We start from the raw sequence: 18,673 nt of genomic DNA on the forward strand, positions 1-18,673 counted from the left end.
TTTAGCAATCAGGAAATGGCGGCGCGATATCTTTATATTGCACCTTTAAAGGCCCATTGTGATTTCTATATACTTCCACACTATGAGGTTGGAATTATACTGTGAAATTGTGAAAATTATGATAATGCCCTTTTATTGTAAGAGCTGTTCTAAAAGACTGAATGTTTTGGTGGAATGGAGTTTTGGCCTGTCTGGTGACATCACAGTAAATTGGTTAATAGACCAATAAGAAAGAGAGTTCCAAACCTCTCTGCCAATAACAGCTAGTTTTCACCTCCCCACTCAGACCACTCCCAGACAATTCTAGCAACATTATTGCTTGAGAAATTGCTCTTTGCAGAGAACTTCATTGTTACCCAGAAAGGATTTGACATTGAGATAAAAATGACTCCATTGGACCTTTAACAGGCAGACAGACACAAGTACATGAGCTGGTCCCTGAGCGAACAACCGTCCCCACAGACCATCTCTCACTGGCTCTAACAAAGGTAGAGTCACCCACACCTCTCATTCAGCACTTTAGCTGGCGCCACCCAGGGACGTTCAGTACCAATTTAAGCTCCCTTACAGAGGACACCCCTGAATATTAGCCAGACAGCTCCATACACCCACACTCCCCGTTAGCCACACAGTCAATCTATTACCACCTACAATTCAAACAAAATAACAGCATTTATATACCTTTTTTTTTCATAACCTTTTTATAACTCCCTTTTTCTCCCCAATTTTGTGATATCCAATTACTATCTTGTCTCATCACTGCAACTCCCCAACAGGCTCGGGAGAGGCAAAGGTCAAGTCATGCATCCTCCGAAACATGACCCGCCAAACCACACTCCTTAAAACCGCTTAAGGATCCGCCCCGTTTTTCCAATTTTCACCTAAAATGACATACCCAAATCTAACTGCCTGTAGCTCTGGACCTGAAGCAAGGATATGCATATTATTTATATTTTTATTTCACCTTTATTTAACCAGGTAGGCCAGTTGAGAACAAGTTCTCATTTGCAACTGCAACCTGGCCAAGATAAAGCAAAGCAGTTCGACACATACAACAACACAGAGTTACACATGGAATAAACAAACATACAATCAATTATACAGTAGAAAAATCTATATACAGCATGTGCAAATGAGGTAGAATAAGAGAGTTACGGCAATAAATAAGCCATGGTGGCAAAGTAATTACAATATGGCAATTAAACACTGGAATGGTAGGATGTGCAGAAGATCAATGTGCAAGTAGAGATAGGAGCAAGATAAATAAATAAATACAGTATGGGGATGAGGTAGATTGGATGGGCTATTTACAGATGAGCTATGTACAGGTGCAGTGATCTGTGAGCTGCTCTGACAGCTGGTGCTTAAAGCTAGTGAGGGAGATAAGAGTCTCCAGCGTCTGTGATTTTTGCAGTTCGATCCAGTCATTGGCAGCAGAGAACTGGAAGGAGAGGCGGTCAAAGGAAGAATTGGCTTTGGGGGTGACCAGTGAGATATACCTGCTGGAGTGCGTGCTACGGGTGGGTGCTGCTATGGTGACCAGTGATAAGGCAGGGCTTTACCTAGCAGAGACTTGTAGATAACCTGGAGCCAGTGGGTTTGGCGACGAGTATGAAGCGAGGGCCAGCCAACGAGAGCATACAAGTCGCAGTGGTGGGTGGTATATGGGGCTTTGGTGACAAAACGGATGGCACTGTGATAGACTGCATCCAATTTGTTGAGTAGACTGTTGGAGGCTATTTTGTAAATGACATCGCCGAAGTCGAGGATTGGTAGGATGGTCAGTTTTACGAGGGTATGTTTGGCAGCATGAGTGAAGGATGCTTTGTTGTGAAATAGGAAGCCGATTCTAGATTTAATTTTGTATTGGAGATGTTTAATGTGAGTCTGGAAGGAGAGTTTACAGTCTAACCAGAAACCTAGGTATTTGTATTCTAAGTCAGAGCCGTCCAGAGTAGTGATGCTGGACGGGTGGGCAGGTGCGGGCAGCGATCGGTTGAAGAGCATGCATTTAGTTTTACTTGCATTTAAGAGCAGTTGGAGGCCACGGAAGGAGAGTTGTATGGCAATGAAGCTCATCTGGAGGTTAGTTAACACAGTGTCCAAAGAAGGGCCAGAGGTATACAGAATGGTGTCGTCTGCGTAGAGGTGGACCAAAGAATCACCAGCAGCGAGAGCGACATCATTGATGTATACAGAAAAGAGAGTCGGCCCGAGAATTGAACCCTGTGGCACCCCCATAGAGACTGCCAGAGGTCCGGACAACAGGCCCTCTGATTTGACATACTGAACTCTATCGGAGAAGTAGTTGGTGAACCAGGCGAGGCAATCATTTGAGAAACCAAGGCTGTTGAGTCTGCCAATAAGAATGCTGTGATTGACAGAGTCGAAAGCCTTGGCCAGGTCGATGAATACGGCTGCACAGTAATGTCTCTTATCAATGGCGGTTATGATGTCGTTTAGGACCTTGAGCGTGGCTGAGGTGCACCCATGACCAGCTCTGAAACCAGATTGCATAGCGGCAAAGGTACGGTGAGATTCGAAATGGTCGGTAATCTGTTTGTTAACTTGGCTTTCAAAGACCTTAGAAAGGCAGGGTAGAATAGATATAGCTCTGTAGGAGTTTGGGTCTAGAGTGTCTCCCCCTTTGAAAAGGGGGATGGCCGCGGTAGCTTTCCAATCTTTGGGAATCTCAGACGATACGAAAGAGAGGTTGAACGGGCTAGTAATAGGGGATGCAACAATTTTGGCAGATCATTTTAGAAAGAGAGGGTTCAGATTGTCTAGCCCGGCTGATTTGTAGGGGTCCAGATTTTGCCGCTCTTTCAGAACATCAGCTATCTGGATTTGGGTAAAGGAGAAGTGGGGGAGGTTAGGGCGAGTTGCTGTGGGGAGCGCAGGGCTGTTGAACGGGGTAGGGGTAGCCAGGTGGAAAGCATGGCCAGCCGTAGAAAAATGCTTATTGAAATTCTCAATTATTGTAGATTTATCAGTGGTAACAGTGTTTCCTAGTCTCAGTGCAGTGGGCAGCTGGGAGGAGGTGCTCTTTTTCTCCATGGACTTTACAGTGTCCCAAAACTTTTTTGAGTTTGTGCAACAGGATGCAAATTTCTGCTTGAAAAAGCTAGCCTTAGCTTTCCTAACTGCCTGTGTATATTTGTTCCTAACTTCCCTGAAAAGTTGCATATCATATGTTCGATGTGAATGCAGAACGCCACAGGATGTTTTTGAGCTGGTCAAGGGCAGTCAGGTCTGGAGAGAACCAAGGGCTATATCTGTTCCTGGTTCTAAAGTTTTTGAATGGGGCATGCTTATTTAAGATAGTGAGGAAGGCACTTTTAAAGAATAACCAGGCATCCTCTACTGACGGGATGAGGTCAATATCCTTCCAGGATACCCGGGCCAGGTCGATTAGAAAGGCCTGCTCGCTGAGGTGTTTTAGGGAGTGTTTGACAGTGATGAGTGGAGGTCGTTTGATCGCTGACCCATTACGGATGCAGGCAATGAGGCAGTGATCGCTAAGATCTTGGTTGACAGCAGAGGTGTATTTGGAGGGCAAGTTGGTTTGGATGATACCTATGAGGGTGCCCGCGTTTACGGATTTGGGGTTGTACTTGGTGGGTTCATTGATAATTTGTGTGAGATTGAGAGCATCAAGCTTAGATTGTAGGATGGCCGGGGTGTTAAGCATGTCACAGTTTAGGTCACCTAGCAGCACGAGCTCTGAAGATAAATGGGGGGCAATCAATTCACATATGGTGTCCAGGGCACAGCTGGGAGCAGAGGGTTGTCTATAGCAAGCGGCAACAGTGAGAGACTTGTTTCTGGAAAGATGGATTTTTAAAAGTAGAAGTTCGAATTGTTTGGGTACAGACCTGTAAATTAAGACAGAACTCTGTAGGCTATCTCTGCAGTAGATTGCAACACCGCGTGCTTTGGAAGTTCTATCTTGTCGGAAAATGTTATAGCTAGGGATGGAAATTTCAGGGTTTTGTGTGGACTTTCTAAGCCAGGATTCAGACACGGCTAGGACATCCGGGTTGGCAGAGTGTGCTAAAGCAGTGAATAAAACAAACTTAGGGAAGAGGCTTCTAATGTTAACATGCATGAAACCAAGGCTTTTACGGTTACAGAAGTCAACAAATGAGAGCACCTGGGGAGTAGGAGTGGAGCTAGGCACTGCAGGGCCTGGATTAACCTCTACATCACCAGAGGAACAGAGGAGGATTCTTGATACCATTTGAAAAGAAACACTGAAGTTTGTGGAAATGTGAAATGAATGTAGGAGAATATAACACATTAGATTTGGTAAAAGATAATACAAAGCAAAAACCATGAGTTTTTTTGTATTTGTTTTGTACAATCATCTTTGAAAGGCCATAATGTATTATTCCAGCCCAGGTGCAATTTTGATTTTGGCCACTAGATGGCAGCACTGTACGTGCAAAGTTTTGGACTGATCCAATGAACCATTGGATGTAAGACTGCCCAAATGTGCCTAATTGGTTTATTAATTACTTTTCAAGTTCATAACTATGCACTCTCCTCAAACAATATCATGTTATTATTTCACTGTAATAGCTACTGTACATTGGTCAGTGCAGTTAGATGAACAAGAAGTTAACCTTTCTGCCAATATCAGAGACATCTATCTCCTGGTAAATTATGTTACCTACAACTTCATGCTAATCACATTAGCCTACGTTAGCTCAACTGTCCCGGCAGGGGACCCACCGATCCTGTAGAGGTTAACACCTGCCTGCTTAACCCGGAAGACAGCCGCACCAATGTGTCGAAGGAAACACCGTTCAACTGACAACCGAAGTCAGCGGAGTCACTAGAGTGCAATGAGGGGCAATTGTGCACCGCCCTATGGAACTTCCGGTCACGTCCGGATTGGGATTGAACCTGGGTCTGTAGTGACGCCTCAAGCAGTGCGATGCAGTGCCTTAGATAGCTGCGCCACTCGGGCGGCCGAGCATTTATATACCTTGACATGGTTTCACACAATGAATGTCTCACACAATTTGTGTAATCGACCAAACATTCCAATTTGTGTATTCAGGTGAAACTTGTCTACCGCATAAATGCAATGTGATCTAAAGATGCATGGAACTGCTTTCACGAGCTGACAAATCCACATAGATGTTTTGCCTGAACTTTAGCCCCTGTCTTATAGTGTAATAAGCAGGGCTGCCCAGGTACACTGTGCAATAATGGCTGCCATTTCTACATTAGGGTCCGTGTTGCTATGACAATCAGTATATCAGCAAATTTTCCCAAGTGCCAAATGGGAGGAGAAACATTACTTTCTACCTTCCCTGGACTGCTGCTGCACTAATTAGTGACTGGCTTTCTAGCTTCCTAACTGAGGTGCCATTGATTGGGCTGAGACTAGAGACACTGGAGTGTGACACAGCCCTGTCACTCGAATTAGCTTAGCCCAGCAGTAGCTATAAAGCAATAGTTGATTATTTTCCATAAACAATATGATGCCGCAGACCTAAAAGACCCGTAATCTTCCCAAGAGGAGATATGTAACTTTACAGGCTCTATTTGATGGATAAATCCCTGTTTCCAGTATAAAAACCTCTGTGGCATAACTTCAACCATCGAAAGCAAAGTTTGTGTGGAAAATATACACTCCAGCAAGCCCAATAATACACTTAGAAAACAGGGTAACGGAACAGTTGCAAAAGTTATCGTGACACCTTGCAATCATGACGCAATACGTGTACCTGCACATGCAGACCGTACTTGTTACAGAAAGCTAAACCAACAACCACACAAACTGAAATTGAATACATTGTAAACACAGGTCCAACGAGGAAAACACATAGCTTGCTAGCATTGATTTGTTTTTCCAGAGACTTACTTTTTGGAGCATCTGATGACCTAACGTGGTGTGATGAACATACAGTTCTCCGGTTCCCTCCGCCGCTATGCTGTCAAATCCTTCCACATGTTTCTAGTTTAATCCAGCTGTTTACAGCTACTGATATTTTTTTTATTCAGTTGTCATATTGGCAGGTTTGCTAGCAACAAACTATTTAGCTAGCTTCTACCCTAGTGTTTGTTATGCAATTAACAGTCAGTGTCGACGAGTGTCCTGATGGGAAGGCAAACTTTTCTAGCTATGCCAGAGAAAATCGGCATTATCAGCTCATTGTTATGGATGTATTGAAAAGAATGTCAATAGAAAACGGCGTAAACAAATACAAATGCAGCTACTTTGCTGTTATTCTGGCTGCAGAGGCCTTGACTGCCTTGACTGTAACCGTAGCTAGTCGGCTAGCTAGCAAGCAAGGGATAAGAACTTTGCCATGAACATAATGAACGAACAACATGGGTCGCGTCCATAAATATCGAACTAATCGAACCAACGACTGGGTCGCGTCTCTAGCAATCGTCTCTAGCAACCAAGTATGAATTTGCTTATAAAAATGAAAATATCAATGTTTTTTTACAGGTAAATGTGTGCTTTAGTATTGTTTTCTTTGACAACTGTGGTATAAGTGAGATAAACGACTCCGTTCTGTACATTACCTTGGAAAAATTAACTCCACTGCGTCGTCCATTATTTCCAAGGTAATGTACAGAACGGAGGTGTTTATCTCTTACATAACTTATATTCTATTAGCATAGCCAAAAAGAGCACAGCTAACCATATATTATAGCAATGGTTACCAGAATTGCATGTCCCAACATGCAGAATTTAGCATTTAGGTGTAACATCTAAATCTGTTGTCAGACAACAGTCTAATAAAATTGTAATTATACTTGACAATCATAATTAGGGATTATGCAAAAAGTGCAAGGAAATTACCATTTCTAGATGTCCCACAGCGATTGCTGACTGACTTGAAAATATTGGAATTGAAATGTAACACGTACACTTAAAATTTAATTTAATTTAATTGCATACCGGTAAACAGGTTTCCTAAATCTAAACATTGAGAACCTGCATATGTCATGTTTAAGGTAATTCTATGCTAGAAAATCCAAACTAAGCCAGAAGGCAAAACGCCAGAATGTTCATTCTCTACATTCTTACAAAAATGGGTTCCAAATGGGTTATTCGTCTGTCCCCATAGGAGAATCCTTTTTGGTTCTAGGTAGAATAACTATTTTTGGTAGAACCCTTTCCACAGAGGGTTCTACCTAGTTCTAGAGAGCACCTTTCAAGAGTTCTGATTCAAAGCATAGAAGGGTAAAAACGATTTCAATCTTCACCTTTAATCAGCTCAGGAGGTGTGCCGGCCATCACTCTGTTGACTCCAATACAGTGTAAACAACCTGACACACATCACATCGTAGAACATCCCTATTGGCAAAGACTGAACCCAGCCTTTGTTTTTTTTAACATGAGATCCATTAGGACTGAGGAGAAATTATGAAAATTCTACAAGCTCTTGTCCCAGCAGCCTTTGAAAGGTCATGCATTGTGAAGGCAGATAGAGGCGGTACAGTTTGGGCCCACATCGGTAACTGTGAGCCAGCAGATAAGCCGCAAGAGGCGATTCCATTTCTGTTGGTCTATGAGTCTGCCTGTGAATTTATCGGTGTTTGTACATCTAATAAAACACCTTTTTTTGTCTATTTAATTCTGTTTGTGGGTCTGAAGGAGGTACAATCCTTTCCAAAGTTGGATGTTCTTGAGTGTCCATCCTATGAATAAGAAAGACACCCTCTTTGTCTCTACCACTCTCCTGCCAACATCATATGCAGTTTTACTTTTACTGTCTTATTTCTACCTTCTTTCTATTCTGGTATCACCCTGCCTGTCAATCAATTTGTCAATCAACCAACAAGCAAGCAAGCAATTGGCCATCCTCACTTACCAGCGAGTCTTCTACGGTGAAGTTGAACATGTTCATGGCGTCCGTCTTCAGGTTGGAAACAAACTCCTTGTACTCCGGGTTCTGTGGCTCTTTGTAGGTCAGGATCTTCACACTCTGTCGGGATAGATGAATGACAACCAGTCAGAAAAACGCAATAACACAACACATAACACACAGATTATACCATACACATTGCCATAGTCTCATGTTACATACAGCACAAACACTCATCAACTCCTGCGTCTCATTTTAATTAGAGGTTCACAGCGAATATGTGAAACCTATTGTTATTCTTAGATTTAAAAAAAAATCCTGGACATGTTCAAATAACTCAAGCATAGATTGGTAACTTTTGTCTAATTTGGCACACATACACTAGAGCCCAAGACTTGGTCAAAAAGAATGCCACCCACCGATAGGCTTATAGGTGGCGCTGTAATAAGCAGGCTCACTTATTTTATTTATTTATTCTTAACTAGGCAAGTCAGTTCAGAACAAATTCTAATTTACAATGACTGCCTGCCCCGGCCAAACCCGGACGACGCTGGGCCAATTGTGTGCCGCCCTATGGGACTCCCAATCATGGCCGGATGGGATACAACCAGGGACTGTAGTGATGGCTCTTGAAATGAGATGCAGTGCCTTAGACCGCTGCGCCACTCGGGAGGCCAAACACCCATATTGACCTAGAAACTTGAAATGTTGTAAGTATTCAGACCCTTTGCTATGAGACTCAAACTTGAGCTCATCCTTGAGATGTTTCTACAAGATGATTGAGGCCAACTGTGGTAAGTTGAATTGATTGGAGATGATTTGGAAAGGCACACCCTTGTCTATTTAAGGTCCCACAGTTGAAAATACATGTCAGAGAAAAAAACAATACATGAGGTCGAAGGAATTGTCCGTAGAGCTCAGAGACAGGATCTGGAGAAGGGTACCAAAACATTTCTGCAGCATTGCAGGTCCCCAAGAACACAGTTGACTCCATCAATCTTAAATGGAAGAAGATTGGAACCACCAAGACTTTTCCTAGAGCTGGCCGCCAAGCCAAACTGAGCAATCGGGAGAGAAGGGCCTTGGTCAGGGAGGTGACCAAGAACCTGATGGTCACTCTGACAGAGCTCCAGAGTGCCTCTGTAGAGATGAGAAAACTTTCCAGAAGGACAACCATTTCTGCAGCACTCCACCAATCTCCACCAATCAGCCACTGAGGAGTGGCTTCCAGATCCTCAGTAAAAGGCACATGACAGTCTGCTTGGAGTTTGCCAAAATGCACTTAAAGTACTCTCAGACCATGAAAAACAAGATTCTCTGGTCTAATGAAACCAATATTGAACTCTTTGGCCTGAATGCCAAGCATCACCTCTGAAGGAAACCCGTCACCATCCCTACGGTGAAGCATGGTGGTGGCAGCATCATGCTGTGGGGATGTTTTTCAGCGGCAGGGACTGGGAGACTAGTCAGGATCGAGGGAAAGATAAACGGAGCAAAGTACAGAGAGATCCTGGATGAAAACCTGCTCCAGAGTGCGCAGGACTTCCGACTGGGGCGAAGGTTCGCCTTCCAACAGGACAATGAAGCACACAGCCAACACAATAGAGCCCGGACTTGAACTTGATCGAAGATCTCAGGGGAGAACTGATAATAGCTGTGCAGTGACGTTCCCTATCCAACCTGACAGAGCTTGAGAGGATCTGCAGAGAAGAATGGGAGAAACTACCCCAAATACAGGTGTGCCAAGCTTGCAGTGTCATACCCAAGAATACTCGAAGCTGTAATTGCTGCCAAAGATGCTTCAACAAAGTATTGAGTAGAAGGTCTGAATACTTATGTAAATGTAATATTTCAGATTATTTTTTAATACTTTTGCAAACATTACTAAAAACCTGCTTTTGCTTTGTCATTTTGGGGTATTGTGTGTAGATTAATGAGGGGGAAAAAACAATTTAATCAATTTTAGCATAAGGTTGTTACGTAACAAAATGTGGAAAAAATCAAGGGATCTGAATACTGTTTGCAATTTCCAAACAATCAGTGTTTGAAATAAGACCATGACCAACCAGGAATATCTGGTGCACTGAAAAATTGGAATAACAGGAGACTGGTGTTTGGGGACAGAAAACCAATTTCAACACATCATTGGCACATTGGCCCAATGCTGTACTCAAGATAGTGTCTGTGACATCAGCAGATGGTACTTGTAAAATGTGAATTAAATCTAATTAGCTTAATAATTGTGTTCATCAAAGTCTGTGTGTTTAAGAGAGACTTCTGGGCTGCGTCTCAATCAACTGCTTCCGCCGGTGTCTGTAAAAATGACTGAAGATGAATAGGTTCTTTCCACATCATAAGAGTACGTGTCAATCCACATATTTCTTTATATATAATCTGAGCTTTCTATATCTGTCAGATAAAGGATACATACTTCAAAACACTTCCTTTTGATTTATTTTTTGACTATCTGTTTTGCCACGTATGAATATGTTATTCAATGCGTTTCTAAATATATTTTTCTGACACAGTTGAAGTTGGAAGTTTACATTCACCTTAGCCAAACACATTTAAACTCAGTTTTTCCCAATTCCTGATATTTAACCCTAGTACAAATTCCCTGTTTTAGGTCAGTTAGGAACACCACTTTATTTTAAGAATGTGAAATGTCAGAATAATAGTAGAGAGAAATATTTCTTTCAGCTTTATTTCTTTCATCCCATTCCCAGTGGGTCAGGAATTTACATACACTCAATTAGTATTTGGTAGCATTGCATTTAAATTGTTTAACTTGGGTCAAACATTTTGGGTAGCCTTCCACAAACTTCCCACAATAAGTTGGGTGAATTTTGGCCCATTCCTCCTGACAGAGCTGGTGTAACTGAGTCAGGTTTGTAGGCCTCCTTGCTCGCACACGCTTTTTCAGTTCTGCCCACACATTTTCTATAGGGTTGAGGTCAGGGCTTTGTGACGGCCACTCCAATACCTTGACTTTGTTGTCCTTAAGCCATTTTGCCACAACTTTGGAAGTATGCTTGGGGTCATTGTCCATTTGGAAAACCCATTTGCGACCAAGCTTTAACTTCCTGACTGATGTCCTGAGATGTTGCTTCAATATATCCACAATATTTTCCTCCCTCATGATGCCATCTATTTTGTGAAGTGCACCAGTCCCTCCTACAGCAAAGCACCCCCACAACATGATGCTGCCACCCCCGTGCTTCACGGTTTGGATGGTGTTCTTCGGCTTGCAAGCCTCTCCCCCTTTTTTCTCCAAGCATAACGATGGTCATTATGGCCAAACAGTTCTATTTCTGTTTCATCAGACCATAGGACATTTCTCCAAAAATTACAATCTTTGTCCTCATGTGCAGTTGCAAACCGTAATCGGTCTTTTTTTTGGCGGTTTTGGAGCAGTGGCTTCTTCCTTGCTAAGCGGCCTTTCAGGTTATGTCGATGTAGGACTCGTTTTATTGTGGATATAGATACTTTTGTACCTTTTCCCTCCAGCATCTTTACAAGGTCCTTTGCTGTTGTTCTGGGATTGATTTGCACTTTTCGTACCAAAGTATTTTCATCTCTAGGAGACAGAACGTGTCTCCTTCCTGAGTGGTATGACGGCTGCGTGGTCCCATGGTGTTTATACTTGGGAACTATTGTTTGTGCAGCTGAACGTGGTACCTTCAGGCGTTTGGAAACTGTGCCCAAGGATGAACCAGAATTGTGGAGGTCTGGTTCATCCTTTTTCTGAGGTCTTGGCTGATTTCTTTTGATTTTCCCATGATGTCAAGCAAAGAGGCACTGAGTTTGAAGGTAGGTGTAACGGCTTTCTTCCATAGGTGAAGGAGAGGACCAAAGTGCAGCGCGGCTAGTGTTCAACATGTTTAATAAAAGAACAAGTGAACCACTACAAACAACATACAAAATAACAAAATGTGCAAAAACCGAGACAGACCTATCTGGTGCAGACAACCACAGAGACAGGAAACAAACACCTACAAAATCCCAACACAAAACAAGCCTCCTATATATGATTCTCAATCAGGGACAACGATTACCATCTGCCTCTGATTGAGAACCATATTAGGCTGGACATAGAAACAGACAAACTAGACACACAACATAGAATTCCCACCCAGCTCACGTCCTGACCAACACTAAACAAGCAAAACACATAATAACTCTGGTCAGGACGTTACAGTACCCCCCTCCTGAGGTGCGGACTCCGAACGCACCCCTACAACTCAAGAGGAGGGTCTGGGTGGGCATCTGTCCGCGGTGGCGGCTCCGGCGGTGGACGAGGACACCACTCCACCACTGTCTTTGTCCCCCTCCTTTGCGTCCTTTGAGTGGCGACCCTCGCCCACGACCTTAGCCTAAGAATCCTCCCCAAGGCCCCCACATGATTTTGGAGGTAGCTCAGGACAGAGAGGTAGCTCAGGACAGAGAGGTAGCTCAGGACAGAGAGGTAGCTCAGGACAGAGAGGTAGCTCAGGACAGAGAGGCAGCTCAGGACAGAGAGGCAACTCCGGACGAGTGGCAGCTCCGGACTGAGTGGCAGCTCCAGACTGAGTGGCAGCTCCGGACTGTAGGGCAGCTCATGACTGTAGGCCAGCTCATGACTGTAGGGCAGCTCATGACCGTAGGGCAGCTCATGACCGTAGGGCAGCTCATGACCGTAGGGCAGCTCATGACCGTAGGGCAGCTCATGACCGTAGGGCAGCTCATGACCGTAGGGCAGCTCATGACCGTAGGGCAGCTCATGACCGTAGGGCAGCTCATGACCGTAGGACAGCTCATGACCGTAGGGCAGCTCATGACCGTAGGGCAGCTCATGACCGTAGGGCAGCTCATGACCATAGGGCAGCTCATGACTGGCTGACGGCTCTGGACGCTCATGGCTGACTGACGGCTCTGGACGCTCATGGCTGACTGACGGCTCCGGCAGATCCTGTCTGGTTGGCGGCTCTGGCAGATCCTGTCTGGTTGGCGGCTCTGGCAGATCCTGTCTGGTTGGCGGCTCTAGCAGATCCTGTCTGGTTGGCGGCCCTGGCAGATCCTGACTGACGAATGGCTCTAGCAGCTCCTGACTGACGAACGGCTCTGACGGCTCGGGACAGACGGGCGGCTCTAACGGCTCGGGACAGACGGATGGCTCAGACAGCGCTGGGGAGACGGATGGCTCAGATGGTGCTGGGGAGACGGATGGCTCAGATGGCGCTGGGGAGACGGATGGCTCAGATGGCGCTGGGGAGACGGATGGCTCCGATGGCGATGGGGAGACGGATGGCTCCGATGGCGCTTGGCAGACGGCCAGCTCTGACGGCGTTGGGCAGACGGACAGTTCAGGCGCCGCTGGGCAGACGGGCAGTTCAGGCGCCGCTGGGCAGACGGGCAGTTCAGGCGCCGCTGGGCAGACGGCAGACTCTGGCCGGCTGAGACCCACTATAGGCCTGAAGCGTGGTGCCGGAACTGGAGGTACCGGGCTGAGGGCACGCACCTCAGGGCGAGTGCGGGGAGGAGGAACAGGGCATGCTGGACCCTGGGAGCGCACATTAGGCCTAGTGCGTGGTGCCGGAACTGGAGGTACCGGACTGGGGACACGCATCTCAGGGCTAGTGCGGGGAGCAGCAACAGGACGCACAGGACTCTGGGGACACACAGGAGGCTTGGTGCGTGGTGTAGGCACTGGTGGTAAAGGGCTGGGGCGGGAAGGTGGCGCCGGATATACCGGACCGTGAAGGAGGACACGCGCTCTTGAGCGCCGAGCCTCTCCAACGTTACCAGGTTGAATGGTCCCCGTAGCCCTGCCAGTGCGGCGAGGTGGAATAGCCCGCACTGGGCTATGCAGGCGAACCGGGGACACCACCTGTAAGGCTGGTGCCATGTACACCGGCCCGAGGAGACGTACTGGAGGCCAGATATGTTGGGCCGGCTTCATGGCACCCGGCTCGATGCCCAACCTAGCCCTACCAGTGCAGCAAGGTGGAATAGCCCGCACTGGGCTAAGCACGCGTACAGGGGACACCGTGCGCTTTACCGCATAACACGGTGTCTGACCAGTACGACGCCCTCTCACTCCACGGTAAGCCCGGAGAGTTGGCTCAGGTATCCAACCCGGCTTCGCCACACTCCCCTTTAGCCACCCCCCAAGAAATTTTTGGGTGATCCTCTTGGGCTTCCAGCCTCTCTTACGTGCTGCCTCCTCAATCCACCGCTCCTGGGCTGTGGCTGCCTCCTTCTCCTCCCGAGAGCGGCGATTCTCTCCAACCTTTGCCCAGGGTCCTTTTCCGTTCATGATTTCCTCCCATGACCATTCCTCCTGGTACCGCTGCTGCTGTTGCTGCTGCCCGTTGCCACGCTGCTTGGTCCGGGTTTGGTGGGTGTTTCTGTAACGGCTTTCTTCCATAGGTGAAGGAGAGGACCAAAGTGCAGCGCGGCTAGTGTTCAACATGTTTAATAAAAGAACAAGTGAAACACTACAAACAACATACAAAATAACAAAATGTGCAAAAACCGAGACAGACCTATCTGGTGCAGACAACCACGGAGACAGGAAACAAACACCCACAAAATCCCAACACAAAACAAGCATCCTATATATGATTCTCAATCAGGGACAACGATTACCATCTGCCTCTGATTGAGAACCATATTAGGCTGGACATAGAAACAGACAAACTAGACACACAACATAGAATTCCCACCCAGCTCACGTCCTGACCAACACTAAACAAGCAAAACACATAATAACTCTGGTCAGGACGTTACAGTAGGTCTTGAAATACATCCACAGGTACACCTCCAATTGACTCAATTCATGTCAATTTACCTATCAGAAACTACTAAAGCCATGACATAATTTTCTGGAATTTTCCAAGCTGTTTAAAGGCACAGTCAACTTAGTGTATGTAAACTTCTGACCAACTGCAATTGTGATACAGTGAATTATAAGTGAAATAATCTGTCTGTAAACAATTGTTGGAAAAATTACTTGTGTACATGCACAAAGTAGATGTCCTAACCGACTTGCCAAAACTATAGTTTGTTAACAAGAAATTTGTGGAGTGGTTGAAAAACGAGTTTTAAACACTCCAACCTAATACCCTGACTACACCGCTTGAGTCGCGTGCGCGAGCGTTGCAAAATAAATTTAGGAATCTATGTTATTCAATTATTGCACCCACACTGCTCGCATGCGTCAACGAGCGTCTGCGTTGCCAAGGGCTAAAATAGAAGTCATTCCTATTTCTGACGCAGATCGTGCTGCAAGTCCTGCCTCTCCCATCTCCTCATTGGTTTATAGAAGCAGGTACCGACATGCCATCTCCTCATTGGTTATACCCACGTGGGTGATTGAAAGACGAACTGTTGCCGGTTGTCGTGGTAATATTATGAAAGTTTAGATGCCAATCACCATATAAGTTAAACGATTAAAACGCCTGGAAAGAGGAGAGATGACTAGAAACGATTCGGTTGACCATTTTTATGTGTGGATTAATTGTCGGAGAACCTTGTGCATGTCAGGTAAAATAACAACCTAATGTTTATATCCCAGGACAAATTAGCTAGCAACATCAAGCTAGCTAAATAGGAAGAATTAGCTAGCAAGTGCAAGCTAACTAGCTAAATTGCCATAAATGTTTAATGCTTATCGACCTGTCCCCAAATTAATGTTATTGGTTCAGAGTTTGTTTTGATATTTTAACCTGCGTGTCGTGATCGCGTTTGGTGTAGGGGGACATAATACAGTTATGCACGATGGCGCACGCTCGCAGCCGGTTTGGGTTCCGTGTAGGTGTATGTAACCTTCCGTCTTCAACTGTACCTACAGGGGTCCTAAAATTCAAAATCAAATATCTAAATGGCCCATGGCATTGTATGACCATCTTGCCTGACGAGTCAAACTGAATTCTTCCGCAGCTCTATGTTTGCTACATACTTCAGACTGCCATCGTTGAAATCTTTTGTGATGACGTCAAAATGAGCGGTGCTGTACAAAACAAAGTCATCAGTGATTGGATCATCTCTAACCAATCAGATTATCAAAGCCAATGACGAAATCTCAAATGTTGTATACCCACCTGTGTTTTAAAAAAAGACTAGGCAAGTCAGTTAAGACCAAATTACAATGACGGCCTACACCGGCCAAACCTGGACGACGCTGGGCCAATTGTGAGCCGCCCTATGGGACTCCCAATCACGGCCGGTTGTGATGCAGCCTGGATTCGAGTGCCTTAGACCGCTGCGCCACTTGGGAGCTCCAAGAAAGGGAAAGGGAAAGGGAAGGGGGATACCTAGTCAGTTGAACAACTGAATCTATTCAACTGAAATGTGTCTTCCGCATTTAACCCAACCCCTCTGAATCAGAGAGGTGCGGGGGGCTGCCTTAATCAACATCCACGTCTTTGGCGCCCGGGGAACAGTGGGTTAACTGCCTTGTTCAGAACAAACCAATGTTGTATTTTCCTTTTCCTTGCTCGCTCTTCTTATTGTATTGTAGTCGTTACAACAATAGTGAATGACGCAAGAGGAGACGGCAATCAATATAAAAAACCCTGAACTAAACATACTGACCAAGTAATTTGTAATTAAACATGGCTTTATACATTTAGGCAAGAGATAATCTATAATACTCATGACGTGAGTCATATTCTATCTATGTAATACATAGGAATGTATGACAAATTCTGTAAAAACTCAAGGATCTAAAAATCGTACCAAACTTTATGCTGCACACTCTTAGAAAAAAAGGGTTCCCATAGGGTTCTTCGGCTGTTCCCATAGGAGAACCCTTTTGGTTTTCAGTTAGAGCCCTTTTTGGTTCCAGGTAGAACCCTTTTTGGTTCCAGGTATAGCCTTCTATGGAAAGGGTTCTACATGGAATCCAAAAGGGTTCTCCGATGGGGACAGCTGAGTAGCCCTTTTAGGTTTCAGATAGCACCTTTTTTTCTAAGAGTGTACGTAGAAGGTGTAGCACACACGAAGCTCTAGACTTTATTTGCAAAGGAGTGAAATACATTTGATTTACAGTACAGACTAATGTACATGGTTAATTAATACCAAGTGGTAAATGGCCGTAACATTGTAGGTGTGGTTGTAGTTTTGCTGTCTGGGTACTGTCATCAAGACAAGTCATCTGCATGCTAAACACACTATATTTCTCATACAGTGTTACTGTGTAATGGGAGATATAATCAGACATATTCAGCTGTAGCATGTTTTTGGCATAGTCATTTTTCCTCATTCCTTTGTCTCATTCATTCCTCTCTTGAAAAAAAAGGTACATAGAGTTTATTGCCTTCGGAAAGTATTCATACCCCTTGATTTATTCCACATTATGTTGTGTTACAACCTGAATTCAAAATGGAGCAAACTGATTTGTTTTCTCATCAATCTACACACAATACTCAATAATGACAAAGTGAAAACATGTTTACAGACATTTTTGCAAATTTATCCCAAATGAAATACAGAATTATCTAATTTACCTAAGTATTCTCACCCCTGAGTCAATACTTTGTAGAAGCACATTTGGCAGTGATTACAGATGTGAGTCTTTCTGGGTAAATCTCTAAGAGTTTTGCACACCTGGATTGTGTAACATTTGCACATGAATATTTTCTGTTAAATTGTCTGGTTATCAGACAACCGTTTTCAAGTAGATTTGGGACAAAACTGTAACTCGGCCACTCAGGACCATTCACTGTCTTCTTGGTAAGCAACTCCAGTGTAGATTTGGCCTTGTGTTTAAGGTTATTGTCCTGCTGAAAAGGGAATTCATCTCCCAGTATCTGGTGGAAAGCAGACTGAACCAGGTTTTCCTCTAGGATTTGCCTGCACTTAGCTCCATTCCGTTTCTTTTTATCCTGAAAAACTCCACAGTCCTTAACGATTACAAGCATACCCATAGCATGATGCATCCACCACTATGTTTGAAAATATGGAGAATGGTACTCAGTAATGTGTTGTATTGGATTTGTCCCAAACATAACACTTTGTATATCAGGACAAAAGGTTAATTGCTTTACCACATTGTTTGCAGTATTAATTTAGTGACTTGTTGCTAACAGGATGCATGTTTTGCAATATTTTTATTTTGTACAGGCTTCCTTCTTTTCACTCTGTCAATTAGGTTAGTATTGTGGAGTAACTAACTCTTGAACTGTTTAAAGTAACCAGTGGCCTAATGGTGAACAACTGAGTTAGGAAGGACACCTGTATCTTTTTAGTGACTGGGTGTATTGATAAACCATCCAAAGTGAAATTAATAACTTCACCATGTTCAAAGGGATATTCAATGTCTGCTTTTTTATTTTACACATAACAAAAATAAAAACTGTGTGTTGGTCCCATGTTTCATGAGCTGAAATAAAATATCTCAGAAATGTTCCATACGTACAAAAAGCTTATTTCTCTCAAATGTTGTGCACAGATTTGTTTACATCCATGTTAGTGAGCATTTCTCCTTTGCCAAGATAATCCATCCACCTGACAAGTGTGGCATATCAAGAAGCTGATTAAACAGCATGATCATTACTCAAGCGCACCTTGTGCTGGGGACAAAAAAAGGCCACTCTAAAATGTGCAGTTTCGTCACACAACACAATGCCACAGATGTTTCAAGTTTTGTGGAGGTGTGCAATTGGCATGCTGACTGCAGGAATGTCCATCTGAGCTCTTGCCAGAGAATTGAATGTTCATTTCTCTATCATAAACCACCTCCAATGTCCTTTTATAGAATTTGGCAGTGCGTCTAACCGACCTCACAACCACAGACCACGTGTATGGCGTCGTGTGGGTGAAAGATTTGCTGATGTCAACGTTGTGAACAGAGTGTC

At 44.5% G+C, this 18,673-nt stretch overlaps 1 protein-coding gene across 2 annotated transcripts in view; it reads right to left on the minus strand.

Moving 5' to 3' along the window:
• The window catches only part of LOC129819820 (atrial natriuretic peptide receptor 1-like), a 114,675-nt gene that overhangs the window by 64,368 nt on the left and 31,634 nt on the right, over positions 1 to 18,673 (minus strand). For both annotated transcript variants that reach the window (XM_055876434.1, XM_055876433.1), the window contains exon 5: positions 7,842 to 7,955. In XM_055876434.1, the coding sequence (XP_055732409.1) occupies positions 7,842 to 7,955 (114 nt within the window). The remainder of the gene's footprint in view (positions 1 to 7,841; positions 7,956 to 18,673) is intronic.

This window comes from Salvelinus fontinalis, chromosome 22 (assembly GCF_029448725.1).
Source record: "Salvelinus fontinalis isolate EN_2023a chromosome 22, ASM2944872v1, whole genome shotgun sequence".
Lineage (NCBI taxonomy): Eukaryota > Metazoa > Chordata > Actinopteri > Salmoniformes > Salmonidae > Salvelinus > Salvelinus fontinalis.